At 30.3% G+C, this 18,145-nt stretch overlaps 2 protein-coding genes across 2 annotated transcripts; one reads left to right on the forward strand and one right to left on the reverse strand.

The window, feature by feature from the left end:
- Positions 1 to 2,366: 2,366 nt before the first annotated feature.
- Positions 2,367 to 13,437, reverse strand: LOTGIDRAFT_236023 (hypothetical protein; the record flags this gene model as incomplete). Its single annotated transcript, XM_009066117.1, has 19 exons — positions 13,372 to 13,437; positions 12,279 to 12,433; positions 11,885 to 11,994; positions 11,500 to 11,607; positions 11,317 to 11,362; positions 10,952 to 11,056; positions 10,566 to 10,697; positions 10,068 to 10,244; positions 9,706 to 9,773; positions 9,265 to 9,366; positions 8,576 to 8,650; positions 7,588 to 7,680; positions 7,236 to 7,329; positions 6,635 to 6,753; positions 6,036 to 6,139; positions 5,547 to 5,701; positions 3,077 to 3,196; positions 2,743 to 2,833; positions 2,367 to 2,536 (listed from the first exon to the last, which is right to left on the reverse strand). Exons 2-19 carry the CDS (start codon positions 12,393 to 12,395, stop codon positions 2,367 to 2,369), a joined length of 1,986 nt encoding a protein of 661 aa, XP_009064365.1. The 5' UTR covers positions 12,396 to 12,433; positions 13,372 to 13,437.
- A 261-nt stretch (positions 13,438 to 13,698) lies between these two features.
- On the forward strand, positions 13,699 to 16,239 carry LOTGIDRAFT_207212 (hypothetical protein). Its single transcript, XM_009066118.1, has 5 exons — positions 13,699 to 13,854; positions 14,335 to 14,361; positions 14,575 to 14,637; positions 14,960 to 15,038; positions 15,439 to 16,239. Exons 1-5 carry the CDS (start codon positions 13,804 to 13,806, stop codon positions 15,504 to 15,506), a joined length of 288 nt encoding a protein of 95 aa, XP_009064366.1. The 5' UTR covers positions 13,699 to 13,803; the 3' UTR covers positions 15,507 to 16,239.
- The last annotated feature ends 1,906 nt before the right edge of the window (positions 16,240 to 18,145 follow it).

An 18,145-nucleotide genomic window follows, 5' to 3' on the forward strand; every position in this document is an offset into this window, starting at 1 on the left:
TGTCTTTAAAAATAGAATAAAGTCAATCCATTGTTATTCCACGCGAATAATAGTAAAAAATGACAGTTCATTCATTCTGGATTGATTTGATTATAGATTATCCAGTCACTAGGTTATATAGATATAGAACATGATTAAGAGAGAAATTATAGACTAGTTTATCACATAGGTAAATATACTTGTAATCTGAAAGTTAAGAGATAAAATAATCTGACACGTATTAACATAATCTAGGCAAGATGTTAATGGCTTTAATCTCGCCTGTGGACTCAGCAAATTTTTATTTGTAACTCATTTGATAAGTGACCCTATCGAATACCCAATTTCCCTCATACATTTAACATTGTTATCACTAGCTTCTTTGTTAGGATAGCTTTTTTTAAAAAATGGCATCAAATGTTCTTAATTTCCTAAAATGTGCATTGGAAATTGTATTTTTTTTTTTACAAAAGATAGCTTGCCAGTCAAAAGGATACAAGAATCTTACAGTCATTTATACAATCTAGGCAAGGCGTTAATGTTTCCAGTCTAGACAAAAAGATAACTGTGACTCGTCTAATAAAGAACTGATATCAACGAAGTTTGAAAGAACAACCATAGCCAACATGAGAAAGTTGTCCTTGGACGATGTCAATGACTTCAAAAAGTGTTTATAGGATTTCTTGGCTATATCTTACATTTTCTCATAAAATCTCTGAAAGTTTGGAATTTACATCTGATTATGGACACAAACATTGCAAAGAGAAAAACAGAACTTCCCTTAATGCATCTATAAGACAAAAAACAAGCAGACATCTGTACAATAAAGATGATAGTGGACCTGGTCAGTGATGTAGTAAATAGGCATTTTTTAACAACAAAAGACAAAGGAATAAAAATTGAAATTTATTTTCACATAAAATATAAATAAATAAAATTAGAGATCACAGGTGAATATCAAGAATTTACTATAAATTACACTATATAAGCAACAATTTGATTATGAATATTTGTTTGGAATGTATTTATTGAATATAAAAACAAAAGGCCATAATAAATGTTAATAAATTTGGAACAAATTCAAATCAAATCTAAACAAATTTCAGAACAAATGAAACACATTTCAAATTAAACTTCAGATCAAAACAAAGCACATTTTAGAACTATAACACATATTTTAGAAAAAGACCAATTAAGGCATATAAATGAAAAATATGTATGTAATACAACAAATGGATGAAATGAAAATTTTTAAGTATTTGTGTAAAATAAGGATATTAACAATAAATGGATGGAATTTCAATTAACAATCAAAATGTTATGCAGTTTGTAAAAGACCCAAAGATTTGTAGATGCAACATAAGGATGGAATACAATAAATGGGTGGAATCATTGGAAACATTTCAAACAATTGAGAACACAATTAAAATATCAAGAAAAAAATCAAAACATACGAGAACAAATTTAAAGCATTTGATAAATTCTAAATATGTAGAGAAAATCCAAATCATTGGCATATTTAAATCATTTGTCAAATCTTTAAGAACAAATCTAAAACATTGGAGAACAAATTGAGAACAATTCAAACAAGATTAATATTATAGAAGAACAAAAGTGAACAACATACAAACATAGTTTATATAAATTAAACAAAATTTGTAAACAGTCAATACCTTAAGTTTCTGTCTTACAAAATATGGATGGAATGCAATAAATGGATGGAATGCAATAAATAGATGGAATATGAAATCTCAAATTCAAAAATCTATTTTTTAAAATTCATTGTGTTTAAAAGAATTAATTTCACTCTATGAAATATTCTAGGGACTACTATTTTCTACAACTTATCCAGTTCACCTAGGAAAAAAACATCAGTAAAAGCAACAGAGTTATCAAACATAGATGATCATGTTTCACGCTATGTAATCTTCAAACATATGACCTATTTTCAGCCTGTGTCCCTACTGAAGATGGACAAGTAGAACTTATTCTCAAGTCTACACTTCAAGACAAGTTTGGAATGTTTGTTCATTCGGTATACTTAGATATATACAGTTCTAGCTTTGTGGCCTAGACCTGCCTTTTTTTATGTGAGTAATTCTCAAATCACCTTCAACCTCGAATACAATATATGACTATAAAAATGAAAACTTGCTAGCATTTGCTTTGAAAAAGTGCATTTAATGAAACTAAATTGATTTTTGAAACTATAGGCCAACCACAAAATTATAAGAATACATCCTATTGAGCATATAGCATTTAAACATCATGTCTGTATCACCTTTAAGAGCTGAGATACTAATATTATAAGTGTAAATGACATTGCGTCTTCTGACATTGAGTGTGCAAAAGGTAAAAGCAAACATCTATCACAATAAAAATCAGCATTAAATGTTCCATGTGTTTCCTAAAATATTGAGGAATTCTTCATCACTTTCCAAACTAACACTGATTCCTTCATAAAACTCTTCAAATTCTCGGAATGATACTTGTTCTTGTTTGGGTGATTGGCGTACATTATCTAAAAATACGTGTATAGCACTACTGTCTTCAGCATCTAAAATATAAAATTAATATAAATAATAAATTTCTTCATTGTACAATAATCTAAATCCGTCTCAAAACAATTTTCAAACAGTCAGAAACTGAGACTTATGCTAAAAATTATTCTTAACAACACCTAGTTAAGTTAAGGTTTTCATGAATCACAAATTGTTGCTGATTGCTACAAACAATTCAAAATGAACAAATAAATTAACTTACGTGGTGCTGGTGGAGCATTTAAATTAAAGAATTTCTTAATATCACATAGTTCTATCATTCCTTTCTTACCAGAATCAAGTTTAGAGAAAGCCTGAAACAGAACATAGTATCTACATTGACAAGATCTCATCTTATGCTGCAGAGATGTGTTACTGATAAACAATCCTTATAAAGACTGCAAGTTTTGGAAGGGGAGGTTACTTTTTCAAAATCAGACTTGATGAGCATGATATGCAGTCACTTATTGCCCATGTTTAACATTGCTATCCCTAACAAGCTAAAGTATCAAAAGGGAACTCTTAGCTTCCAGACTATGCATAGTTTAGGAACATACCTTTCTCACAAAAGACTTTCTGAATTCATTCATCTCTCCAAGAACAGATCTCATATAGTGACAATAATCTAGACCACCATTATATTCTGGATCTAATATCTCAAATATAATATTTAATGTCTGAAATATAATAAAATATAGTGACAATAATCTAGACCACAACTATAATCTGGGTTTAATATCTCAAATATAATATTCAATGTCTGAAATATAACAATATATATTGACAATAATCTAGACAACCGTTATAATCTGGGTCTAATATCTCAAATATAATATTTAATGTCTGAAATATAATAAAAAATAGTGACAATAATCTAGACCACCATTATAATCTGGGTCTAATATCTCAAATATAATATTTAATGTCTGAAATATAATAAAATATAGTGACAATAATCTAGACCACCATTATAATCTGGGTCTAATATCTCAAATATAATATTTAATGTCTGAAATATAATAAAATATAGTGACAATAATCTAGACCACAACTATAATCTGGGTTTAATATCTCAAATATAATATTTAATGTCTGAAATATAATAAAATATAGTGACAATAATCTAGACCACAACTATAATCTGGGTTTAATATCTCAAATATAATATTTAATGTCTGAAATATAATAAAATATAGTGATAATAATCTAGACCACCATTATAATCTAGGTTTAATATCTCAAATATAATAGTTAATGTCTGAAATATAATAAAATATAGTGACAATAATCTAGACCACAACTATAAAATATGGGTATGATATCTCAAATATAATATTCAATGTCTGAAATATAATAAAATATAGTGACAATAATCTAGACCACAACTATAATTTGGGCATGATATCTCAAATATAATATTCAATGTCTGAAATATAATAAAATATAGTGACAATAATCTAGACCAAAACTATAATTTGGGTATGATATCTCAAATATAATATTCAATGTCTGAAATATAATAAAATATAGTAACAATAATCTAGACAACCATTATAATCTGGATCTGATATCTCAAATATAATATTCAATGTCTGAAATATAACAATATATATTGACAATAATCTAGACAACCATTATAATCTGGATCTGATATCTCAAATATAATATTTAATGTCTGAAATATAACAATATATATTGACAATAATCTAGACCACAACTATAATCTGGGTTTAATATCTCAAATATAATATTTAATGTCTGAAATATAATAAAATATAGTGACAATAATCTAGACCACCATTATAATCTCAGTCTGATATCTCAAATATAATATTCAATGTCTGAAATCTAACAATATATATTGACAATAATCTAGACAACCATTATAATCTGGGTCTAATATCTCAAATATAATATTTAATGTCTGAAATATAATAAAATATAGTGACAATAATCTAGACCACAACTATAATCTGGGTTTAATATCTCAAATATAATATTTAATGTCTGAAATCTAACAATATATATTGACAATAATCTAGACAACCATTATAATCTGGGTCTAATATCTCAAATATAATATTTAATATCTGAAATATAATAAAATATAGTGACAATAATCTAGACCACAACTATAATCTGGGTTTAATATCTCAAATATAATATTTAATGTCTGAAATATAATAAAATATAGTGACAATAATCTAGACAACCATTATGATCTGGATCTGATATCTCAAATATAATATTTAATATCTGAAATATAATAAAATATAGTAACAATAATCTAGACCACAACTACAATTTGGGTTTAATATCTCAAATATAATATTCAATGTCTACAATATAATAAAATATAGTTACAATAATCTAGACTATAATTTGGGTCTGATATCTCAAATATAATATTCAATGTCTGAAATATAATAAAATATAGTGATAATAATCTAGACCACCATTATAATCTGGGTCTAATATCTCAAATATAATATTTAATGTCTGAAATATAATAAAATATAGTGATAATAATCTAGACCACAACTTTAATCTGGGTTTAATATCTCAAATATAATATTTAATGTCTGAAATATAATAAAATATAGTAACAATAATCTAGACCACAACTACAATTTGGGTTTAATATCTCAAATATAATATTCAATGTCTACAATATAATAAAATATAGTTACAATAATCTAGACTATAATTTGGGTCTGATATCTCAAATATAATATTCAATGTCTGAAATATAATAAAATATAGTGATAATAATCTAGACCACCATTATAATCTGGGTCTAATATCTCAAATATAATATTTAATGTCTGAAATATAATAAAATATAGTGATAATAATCTAGACCACAACTTTAATCTGGGTTTAATATCTCAAATATAATATTTAATATCTGAAATGTAATAGAATATAGTGACAATAATCTAGACCACCATTATAATCTGGGTCTAATATCAGGTCTGTATCAGTTGCTATAGCAAATATTTAGAAAACTGTATGTCTTTAACTAACCTGTTGATCAATCTGAATATGGAACTTCTGTAAACCTCTTTCTAAATCATATTGATCTAACCAACCAGTTCCAGTTTTATCTAACTGTCTATAATGTCTGCCTAAACCAGTTACAGTTTTCACACCTCTCTTTTTGATCAGTATTTGAACAGTTTCTAAAAAATATTTTCACTGTTATAATAGAGCTCAATTCATCAATTATTGTACAGTGATATAGTAATATTAAACATAACCTTAATCATGTAGTTACTCAGAGTTTCAATGCGATCTTCAGACAACTGATCTATTTTGAGACAGGAGGACATAACTCTATGTTTGCATAGGAAGACTCTCTAAGAGAGACAGATGGCCTTTGAAATACCTGAAGGGTAAGGTAACCTCACAGAATGCTCTGAAGTATGTAAACTCTACATGCTTTTTGTTTTCATGTCAAATCTCCTCTTCTCACAATTATCTCTTTCCAAAGTAGTGAGAGAGGCTGTTATTTACCTTGTAAATTTTCTAGAATAATTTTATTTTCCTGATCTTCTCTACTTCTAACATGTAGTTCAGCATAAACTGTTTCCTTTTCTCCTGGTCTGATACCATGTAATCTAAAAATAACAAATTGTATCAATTACTATCAACTCTACTCTACTCTATGATGTATTCTGTACATGAGCGGGTGTGTATGTACAGTTGCTTAACGTGAACGTCAGTATTATGTTTCAGTTCTTATAATTTGCAGTTCCAGAATTCCAGTGTTCTGATAGTTTACTTTCCACTAAGGACTTGATCTTACAGCAACAGCTCATGCTTTTAGGACACTAGGGGTGAGAATATTCATCAGCATTGGAATTAAAAAGACTTCGAACCACAGCTAGATACAGAGGTTTGTTGAAAATACTTAACCTAAGTGGACTATCTCAGTCGGATTAAAAAAACTTTTGTCACCAACAAAAATACTATGATGTAACAGCAGAAGGAGGAAATGTGAACAGACAGAGATAGACCAAGGAAAACATATTCTTACATATGGAAAGACATGAGCATGTAAAATGTATTTCTATGGATGGTTTATCTATCATAAAACATAAAAAAGAACTTACAACAAACTACACTTTTCTTTCTCATCTAGATCTGTGACACGAAATATAACTTCTGATTGACTAGCTATAGATTGAGGTAAGGTTTGATGTCCTTCTGTTGATATAAGAATATCTCCTCCCTGATAATAACACAATATATTCCAGGGATTAGAAAAAGTAGAAAACATAGAGGGATATATCCATTGAAATTTGTATTTGTAGTTTAAACCTTAAAATTTCAAAGAATACAGTTCTATCTTTTTCTTTTGTAAAATTCAATTTTAACCATTTTTATCCCAAAACAGAGTTTCACAAATAGGAGAAAATGAAATACATGTACATACTGTATGTATAAAGTCTTTATGCTTTGAAATTGAAATTAACTTGTAATAATACTAATTAACTTTGTCAAATACAAATATCAAGGGACATAATTCTTTTATTTTAGTTTTAATCCAGTGTTAAGGTATGATTGAATTACAAAAAATCAAAAATGGAAAGGATAACAGAAAATCAACCATGTGAGCCTTATTGGCTTCATGCCCGAGAAGTACAAAAAGTCACCATTGATCAAACATTAAACTGTCTGGCTATGCATACTAGGAAATAATGAAATACATACAGGATAAATATCTGTTAAGGCATAGACTTCTCCTTTTAATGGTCCCTTAATATGATGATAGGTACCTCTATTGATAAATGGTATAGCTTTAGCACTGAAATATCAATTGAATTATGACAACAATAATATTTTACACATGCTGTGCGTCATTTTAGGCCATTGCCAAATTTTTTAGAGGTTTCGAATGCTACTTTCTGCTGGAGAAATTGACCAATTTAGTGAGAAAATGAATGCATTAAGCTTGTTTTAAGCAAGCCCTTCCTTCTTGGTTTTCCTCCAAGAATGGCTGAGAGGAAAATGAAGATTTTCTGCCCCCCATGGAAACAAGAAAAGCTTTTCAAACAAGACATACCTTTTCCCAAACTGTTTAAATTCATAAATAGTCAGAGTATTATTAACATTGAAGAAGAATCCAGTTAATTGTCTTAAAGCATCATGACCATTTCTGAAATAATTAGTAGAAAAACACCAGATAAGTAGTTGTCATTCATTCCTGTCTATTACTAGCTAGTGAGTAAGGAAGACAGACATGATCTGTGAGCAATGAGGGAAATTTGGCATGAGAGATCTTGTTTTAGAGCCCTGATATTCAACCCTGGGCACCAGGCATGTCATTATGTAGAAAAGAGGTAACAAGAGTCATGAAACAGAAAATTTAATTGAATACAAGTACTGAAGTTCAAAGCAATTGCTTAACATGGAAATTTTGTTTTTAGATGGGCTACTTAACTTACAGGGGAACTGTCTGCAACTTTGAAATATGACAACATTGAAATATGCCATCTAGGAAATTTGTAATCATTGAAATATGCCCTCTAGGAAATTTGTAATCATTGAAATACGCCATCTAGGAAATTTGTAAACATTGAAATATGCCATCTTGGAAATATGACAACATTGAAATATGCCATCTAGGAAATTTGTAATCAATGAAATATGCCATCTAGGAAATTTGTAAACATTGAAATATGCCATCTTGGAAATTTGTAAACATTAAAATATGCCATCTAGGGAATTTGTAATCATTGAAATATGCCATCTAGGAAATTTGTAAACATTGAAATATGCCATCTTGGAAATTTGTAATCATTGAAATATGCCATCTTGGAAATTTGTAATCATTGAAATATGCCATCTTGGAAATTTGTAAACATTAAAATATGCCATCTAGGGAATTTGTAATCATTGAAATATGCCATCTAGGAAATCTGTAAACATTGAAATATGCCATCTTGGAAATTTGTAATCATTGAAATATGCCATCTAGGAAATATGACAACTTGAAAATATGCCATCTTAGAAATATTGTCAACATTGAAATATGACAACATTGGACATACCTTGTTAATATTCTGGCACCAAATCTAACTCTTTTAGATAATAAATTCTCTGTTGCTGTAGTTCTTGTACTTATTCTACAATAGTGGAATTTCGAAAATAAGGCTTTGTCTCGACCATTAGGAAAGCAAATATGACTGTGTGATATTGGTTCAAGTTGATATCACAATATTAAGCATTGATATATCGCGATATTTTTTAAGTTTGTTTTTTACTGGTTTTTGAAAGAAATTTATGATCTAGAAATTTTAAATGTAACATAAAACAATAAATATCTCTAAAAACACCCCAGTCTTGAATATCACGTATAGTTTTTAATCAGGCAATATTATTAACAATATAAAATCCTATACCGGTATTTATTGTGATACCGGTATATCGCCCAGCCCTAAAGGCAAGGGTATATGGCTATTTAAAATGCCTATTCTAACATAATCTTTTGTCTTGAAATTGCACTATTATTGCACAGATTTGTACAAGCATATACAATTAAGCCAATATATTTGTGCACATTTACATAAAATGTGAAGAGTCTACATTTTGCAAAGAATAAATAGTAAGCTAGACCTAGTCTGTTGTATCATCGATAAAAAATTTGTAATGTTGTATTTAAGTTTTGAAATGAACCCTGTTGTGCTTTGTAATATCTTTGCTCTAAAAAAACGTTGGATCGCCTGGAAATAAGACTTACTTGGAATCATGAAGATGTCTATGACTACCTCTACCTCTATAACTAGCACTATATAGTCTACTAGATAGTTTTTCATTCTGTTCAGGGTCACTGATTACAGCTCTGTAATGATTAAAGACAAGTGCAAAGATAATACCAGTTCCTTCTCTTATTAAATCCAACTTCTCAGGTTTTTGTTAAAACTGTGACATCATTTCTGGGCTTTTTTCATAAATAATCATAACAGCTGAATTTTCATAATTTTTTCCTTTTGAAACATACCTTGCATATTGTAGCACATCTACATACAATAGATTATGCAATGACCAAAGGAAATACTGGTACAGCACATGTGTTTTTTTATCAAATATAAGTTATATTATATAACTATCAAATGTCTATACAGTGAGATAGGTGTCCTGTCGAGAGATCAAATCTGGCACTAAGCAAGATTCAACATACCTTGATAACTGATCAATCATGACTGTTTCCTCTAACTTCTGATTTTTATACTGATCATTCATACCTTCCTGTAGAATACAAAAACATGTGAACTTAAGGGCCATTAAACTTTTGAACTAACAAATCCAGGCATAAATTACAAAATATGCTAAAGTCTATCAATGCTCTATCAGGGAAGATTTCATCTCATTAAATTTTGTCATAAAATAGGCAATAACAAAAACATAATTTGTTGTTTTGTAGCATATATTATGGAAACTTAGATGACTGGGTGAGATAGAAGCCATGTCAAGAAACTATGTCAAGAAGTTAACATACGACTATCAAAATGGTCGCACCTTATAGATCTAATACTAACTCACCGCATCAAGTTTTTTCAACAACTGAGCTTTAGTATATCTAGCTTTAGTCCATTTTGATTTAACATCAACAATATCTGTATCATCATCTGCTAACATATCACCAGCATCAGCTGTCACATGGTGTGGTTGTCTTGGATACTGTTTCTTCACATCATCTACTTGTCTTGTAATTACTTCCTATACAGATTATAAACAAAAGTCTTGGAAATACAGCAGGATCTATAAATCTCAAAGCTCAGCTTCTGATGACAATTAAAAAATTAAAATCGGACATTCGGTTCATGTGCAATTCAACAAAATCATACTACGTCATCACAATGTGAAATGCAAAATAGTCTTACATCTGATTTCTCTGCTGGCGATTAGGTAATAAAGACACCATGCAATGTGCATGACTAAACTGCCCTAGCAAACCAAAAAAGGAAGTATACTTTTGATGTGTGATATATGCTACGGTTGCCATGACAACTGCTGAAGTATGGAATTATAAATGATTACCTCATCTAGTAACCTCTGTTTATTTTTATAGGCTAATTTCATCTCATCAGTATATTGTTGATATAATTGCTGATGTCTTGCTGATGGAGCTTCAATACCATCAGGTACTGCTTGTCTATCCCAGGCTGTAGGCTGAAAACAGAACACAAACTAATGAGGCCATTTACTCATGTCACATGCCCTTTTCAGTTCCAAATTGTTAGATGGGTAAATGCAAAATTGAAAAATGGGTCATTTCCAAATTGCTATGATGTCATCATGCATTAAATTAGAGATATCTCTTTATGTATATAGCATGTATAATATATACATTTCTCATTTGTAGAGCCTTCATGATTATTCTTGTAGCCATAAGTTGTCAAGGCGAGTGAGAATTCTAGCATTACCTTTTGAGCAGGAGGAGGTTTGTGTCTAGCTGATGGTGGCCTAGCATTATTATTTAATGATAAACCTGGTACATCATTAGGTCTAACAGCAACATGTACTGGTTTCTGAAATAAAAAGAAATAAAATAGATAATCATCATCATCCACTATACAAAAGAGAAACAACGATTTCTTACAAAGACTACAACTAAGGTTCACAAGAACCCTGTATCCTCTGCCAAACCTCTTGAATTCTCAAATTATCTGTACCAATTTAAAGCTGGGCCAACAGGAATAATGAGGAAAGATGACTTATTATATTTAGAATAAAACATAACTTTGTACAAAGAAATCACAGAATATTATAAAATTGAAAGCACGCTTACCACTGGCTGTCTATGGTTGTGTTGAACAGGTCTGGCACTACCCCAACTGTAATACAAAAAAAAATTAAAATACGATTCAAAAGTATTTTCATTGATGAAAGTGTTTTCAATTCCCAGTTTCCTTGACCTTCAGGATAGCAAGAAAACCTCTAACTCTCAAAATTAGAATAGTTGTATTATTACCTAGCAGTAGAAGCTGTATCTGGGGTATCTAAACAATAATCATATATATCCACTGGTACTTTCTTCTCATTCTCTTCCCTTAAATACTTCAGATCTAACCCTGGAACTCTGAAAATACAATTTATGACTAGATTTTCAAATACATATAGCAGTTGAAGGGTTTATTATTATGCAGAACTTGTTGAATTAATGTTGATTGAGAGCCACAATGTCTGAGTGAATTGGACACTTGCTCACGAATCTGGAGTTCAAAACAAGCATAATGCCTTTGATGCCTATAATGCATATTAATTATTAATGCTATAATGCCTTTGAGTAGAAAATAATCATCACAAATGAAAATTTATATATTTACTAATATAAAAAATAATTCCTTCTTACACACCCTTTTGGTTTACTATACTGTTTTTGAGCAGTTAGTTGTTGATAATGTTTTTGATTTGTTGTTGGTTGTTGAATTCTAGGAGTTGTTATTACATCTTGAATTTCTTCACCCTTATAAAAGATTATAGGCCTACATATTTAATCATAAACATAACACAACCTTTCAATTTCTTATTTAGCTGACATAAAGTGGTGGTACGCACAGACTTACTTGGCATATTTTCAATTATCTATGGGCTTTTATAATCTAAAAGATTAAACTGAATTTTTTTCAAAAATTTCTAAAAGAGTAGATCTATGAGATGGGTTTTTAATGTGTCAAAAAAATTAACATTTCATTAAACTATACAAGACAGGCTGGAACTGCTGGAAGAGACCACATGTAAATGCCATACCGTAATAGGGTTTCTTCTGGTTACTGGTTGAGCACTGTTTGGTCTGGATCTAGCGCTACCCAACAATTGACGTTGATCAACTCTTGGAGTAGGATTGCCATGAAGAACAAAATCCATCGAATTCTTTTATCACTTGAAACTGTCTATTAGATCCACTGTAGTGTAATGAAAAATAATACCAAATTGAGAAACAATTCAACTTCAACAACATTAAAAGAATACTATTTCTTAGAATGAACATAAATTTAAGGATTTTAAACATGGCCAATAACAGCATATATTCATCTGTAGATATACCTGGTGTCATAAAAAACATCCTTATATAATCTGATAGATCAAAAAAACTTAATAATTGTCCTTAAATATGCAATTAACTATTGAAAAGCGCTTAATATTAAGATTAAACGTTTTTCAATAAATACTTAGTTTTATGAATTTTCCAATTTTCCAGATTTTACAGGGATTCTGTTTTAACTTTATGACACCAGGTCATATACTGATGAATATATACCCATATTGACCATTCTCGAAAACTTAAATTTATGTTCATTCTAAGACGTAGTATAACTTTAAATAAATCATTCAGCCTGAACAGAATGCAGATGTCTAATTATTCAATTTACCAATATGGACAAGTGAAGCCCTTTTGCCAATCTCTGCTGTTCTGATGGTATTCAGGGCAGTCAGCATCTACATGTCACTCCTCAACAGTTAACTTGTCTTCAAAATCAGATTACTCCTCTACAAACTAAAAGACCCTCAGACTGATTCTTTGGGAGTTGAATGTGTATCATAAGCATATAGAGCTGAAGTTAATGAAATGTCTGTGTAAGAATACCCTGTCCCCAAGAAAAAAAAATTGTAGAGGCATTATACTCAGTATAAATAGTTATATTTAGGTAATATATGTTTTTTTTCCTTTTTGCATCGTTCAAGCAATAACTTGGGCGGGGTTGTGAAACCACAGACACCTAAAAAAAATTCAGAGAAGAACTGAAGTTGTTTTTGTAAAATAAGTTGCAATCTGCTGATATTTAGCGTAACCAAACAACTGCCATTGTATGGACAGTACCCGATCATGAATATACAGTACCTTTTGCTATATTATGCTAATTGTGATTATTTATTCATGTAAAATAAAAGAGTTATTTTGTTTTTGTTTACAGACAAATATTTGCGCTGGATGATCGCAAATCACCGTGACTAATACGTCCAAGACTATGCATTGGATTTATTACATCACAAAACGAAAAATGTTTCGCTGATTTTTCTTTATAAATAAAATCATTGAATTTAAGAAACTTAATTAGTTAAAATTGTCTGTTTATATCATAAAATTAGTTTATAAAACATGGATATACACGAGATAATAAAATCAAGATAGTTTCGTTCCATACGTATTTTAGTACTAAATAGCCAAATTTTAATGAACCGCGCCATTTTCCGGCGCGTGAGAAAAACGTGAAAGCAACGAAATAATAACAAAGAAGGAATATCATAGAAACTGCAAAAAGAATAGTTCAAAATGGCATATAAAGGGGGTCAAAAAGTACAGAAGGTTATGGTGCAACCTATCGTATCCTTTTAAATGTTTTTTTTGTGTTGATTTAATGAAAATTTACCAATTCTCTCTTTTGAGTTGGAATTTTACTTACTTAAAATTAAATTTTTAGCCTCGGCCATATCTCTTGCTCTTGTTCTGCACTCTCTCCCTACGTTTCTGACTTCGGTACTGCTGTATTTCCTAGATAAGCCAGACAATTATTTGGGCCAAATTTTAGTAGCCATGCATAGTGTTCAATCAACTGGTCAGTGAAAAGAAAAACTTCTTTATATAGGTAGTTTCATGGCTTGTCGAATAGCATCAGGTGAAAATCTTTGGTAATTAAAGCTCCACCTAAAACTCGGCTCAAGGCAGCATATTTCAACATATGGCTTACCCTACCTTACCTTAAGTAACTAAATTGCATATTTGATACCAGATTGTTTATGAAAATAGTAATAAGCTTAAGCTTATGCTTATGCCATGGTTAATTTATTTCCTTAACTTTATAAGAATCTTATTTTCAGATATCTTCAAAATGTAAGTTTTCTATTAATTCAATTGAATTCAACCAAATATTTGACCTTTTTCAGTTTGAAATGTTCAACCAGTAGGCTTATTCAACAGTAGAAAACCTTGCATTAGTTCGCACAAGAATGATTAATCTTGAAAAACTAAAAGCTAAATATCAACATAATACAAACCATCATTTGGCTGTCAAAATTAACTTATGTCATTTCTTTTCAATTGTAGAGATCTAGGATTCAAGTATGGTTATATGAACAAGTTAATATGAGAATAGAGGGTTGTATTGTGGTATGTCTTATTTTTTATTGTACAAAATTCTCATAAAACAATAAAGCTGTATATACATGTAATAAGTTAAGTATCACTGATTTTAATACAGTTAGGTAAATGTGAAACTTTCATATGTGAAAGGGATCACAAGAGGTTCTAGAGTTTGCATTAAGTCTATAGTTATCCTGTTGGTTATTTTTCCCTCTGTGGTTCCTGTAATTCCAGATTGTATTTGATAATTATTCACAATTGCAATGGAATTATTTGGAATTAAAAGAACCACATACATTTTGTTTAGGAGTTATGACTATGTTAATTCTTTTTTTTCTGGTACTTGTAGGGATTTGATGAATACATGAACCTAGTTTTAGATGATGGTGAGGAAGTTCATATGAAAACTGGCAACAGAAAAACCTTAGGTGGGCTAAACTTTGTTGGTTTTTTTGATAGATAACCTTTGGTTGAGTTTGTCTACCTAGTAGATTTTCATTACCTCACTGCATTTTGAATATGGTTTATGTCAGATAAGTTCAGTGCATGGAGCCGTCCTTATTGGCTTTCAAACAGGAAATTGGCTTGTCCAATAATGCTAGATGCTTTAGGAAAGATGATATGATAAATATTTTTCAAATGAAAACTAGTGAGAAGGAAAGTTAACTGTAGGAAATCATGCTGAAAATTATGGCATTCAGATGGAATTGATTAGAAAAATATTGTATCTATCTAAAATAACTACCACTTGTGACCTTTATCGGTAAATTATCACATTTTATATTACTGTTTTATTCTCTTTCATTTACTTGTAACTATCTTTTTCAGGGCGAATCATGTTAAAGGGAGATAACATCACTTTAATTCAACAAGTTCAGGAAGCGGCAGCATCATAAACTTTATACTTTCTCAGTAATTTTGTGTACATATGGACGAAAGATATTTTAAAATACAATCTTATTTCAATCTACTGATATTTGCAAAGTGTGTTACATAAACCAAATTGAATTTGGATTATTTGGAAGGAATCAAGCATGGATAAAGCAATCATTTTTGTGGCATTTCATTATTAATCATTAACTCAAAATCATGAACATATTATTTGTAGAACGGAAAGAAGAATTTTCCCTATATGATAGTGACATTGGTTGAAGAAAACACTGTTCAGAGATTTGTAATTGTGTTCAAAATAGCCTTTTATAGAATAATTAAGGAATGTATTGTCTTTGTAAATGGTTAAGAGATCAGGTCATGTCAGGACAGGACATTTTGTTGTATTCAAACTCATAAATATCATTTTAATTATCACTGTAATAATTGTGTTGTTATTTATACCTTTCAAGAGAATATGAGCATTTTGCTGTCATAGTAACTGTGTGGGACAGGCTAATTTCATAATAACCTCTTTGTTATTACATTGGGGCTGCTTGGTTAGTGAATTGGAACCTGTTCAGAACTTATCAATCAAGCACCATCAAGATGTACAGAAAAGTAGGACGTAAAACTCCATTCATTTCATTTCATTTACCATCAAGATGTAGTCTTATCATACCAACCAGGTCTGAATACTTCATATGTAGGTTGATTTTTAAAAGATGTACAATAAACTGAACAGAATTGATATTCTTTTACTGTAGTAGTCTGTTTCCTAAACATGTTATCAGGGAAAAGGTGAGAAGTTACAGAGATTGTGAACAAATTTTCTCTTTATGTGTTGGGACACTGATAGCATTGATTTCCACCATTCACATTATTTTCAGTACGACATTTGTAGTTCTTGTAATTCCACCTAAACAAAGCATTTATCACGTCATTAAAGGGGCCCTTAGAGATTATTAGCAGCTTTTAAGATGGTAACTTCATATCATCATTAGTTTTAGTGATTAGGGTGATTGAAGAGTAACCAGTTACTATTCAATATAAGGCACTGGCACAGGGTTAAAGTTATGTTTACAATAATTGTGATGCTAATATGCAATGAACTAAATCAAAGAAGATCATAACGGTTATCCTATAAATCTTCTTGGACCTAATAAAGAAATTCATAATACCTATAATCTACATTTACGGAAATAACATTATTGGGACAATTGTCTGTGGAAAATACAGAATCATAAAAACTCTGCTTCAAATTTTCTGGCATAATGAAGAAAAGCGATTAATGGCTGCTGGTATAGAAAGTAAATTGTTTTAGACTATTATATACTATAAAGTTACAAAGACAATGAAAATGAGAATATTTAATTCTGTTAGATCACTCTACATCATCGGTGGGGTCAAGTCGACCACGAACAACTATATCCTGTAGATTTATATTTTTCGAATAAGCTATGACTAATTTTTATACGCCCACATGAATATGTGGTCGTATATTGTCGTCGCCCCTGTCCGTCGGTCCGTCCGTCAACATTTCTTGTGAGCACTATAGAAACTACAGTTTTTATCTGATTTTGATAAAACTTGGTGTGTTGCTTTAGATTGATAAGATCTCGGTCAAGTTCGAATTTGACATATTTTCGATGAACGGTTTTTGAGATATTGCCCTTGAAATTTGTTAAAAATAGTTTGTGAGCAGGATTGACGCTACAGTTTTCAACCGATTCTGATGAAACTTGGTGTGATCATTGGAATTGATAAGATCTCGGACAAGTTCTAACTTGCCGCATTTTCGATGAACGGTTTTTGAGTTATTGCCCTTGACTTTGCTAAAATGCGTCGAAATTTGTTAAAAATAGTTTGTGAGCAGGATTGACGCTACACTTTTCAACCGATTCTGATGAAACTTGTTGTGATCATTGAAATTGATAAGATTTCGGACAAGTTCTAACTTGAAGCATTTTCGATGAAATGTTTTTGAGTTAATGCCATTAACTTACGAAAAACGCGTCAAAATTTGTTTGTGAGCACAATAGAAGCTACAGTTTTCAACCGATTGTGATAAAACTTGGTGTGATCATTGGAATTGATAAGATCTCAGACAAGAGATATTTTTTATGAACATTTTTTGAGTTATTGCCCTTGACTTTGTAAACACGCGTCAAAAGTTGTTTTTTGCCCTTGATTAGAGCTGTGTGATTTAATTGTTTGTTGTATTTGGGTTATTGATATTGATTTTAAAAAAATTTGTGGAATTATTCAGCATAAATAATTTCTTCAATATGAGAAAATTCGTACTTTAGTCACTAAAGACTGTTTTATTATTTCTGACAGCTGCCAGTGGGCGTATGTTACCTTGCAACGCAAGCTATCTTTTGTAAAAAAATAGTGGGAAATTTATTTTGTAACTCTGTGTAGTATCTTTTGATAATTCGGGATGCTTGGAAAGAAATGTTATTGAATGGAGCAACAAATTGGATTATTTGAGAATCAAACTGTATATTTAGTCCACAGGGTGAAACAGTTTTTAGTTGATTCATCCAAAAGCTCTCCCTGTATAGTCTTGAACTTTTAGGGTTGGTGTCTTCTTCTGCGATGACCTTTTCAATGGGCGCCACCTTCATATCTGCGAGGGAATGGTTGGGAGAGTTGAAATGGT

Source organism: Lottia gigantea (genome assembly GCF_000327385.1).
Source record: "Lottia gigantea unplaced genomic scaffold LOTGIsca_73, whole genome shotgun sequence".
Lineage (NCBI taxonomy): Eukaryota > Metazoa > Mollusca > Gastropoda > Lottiidae > Lottia > Lottia gigantea.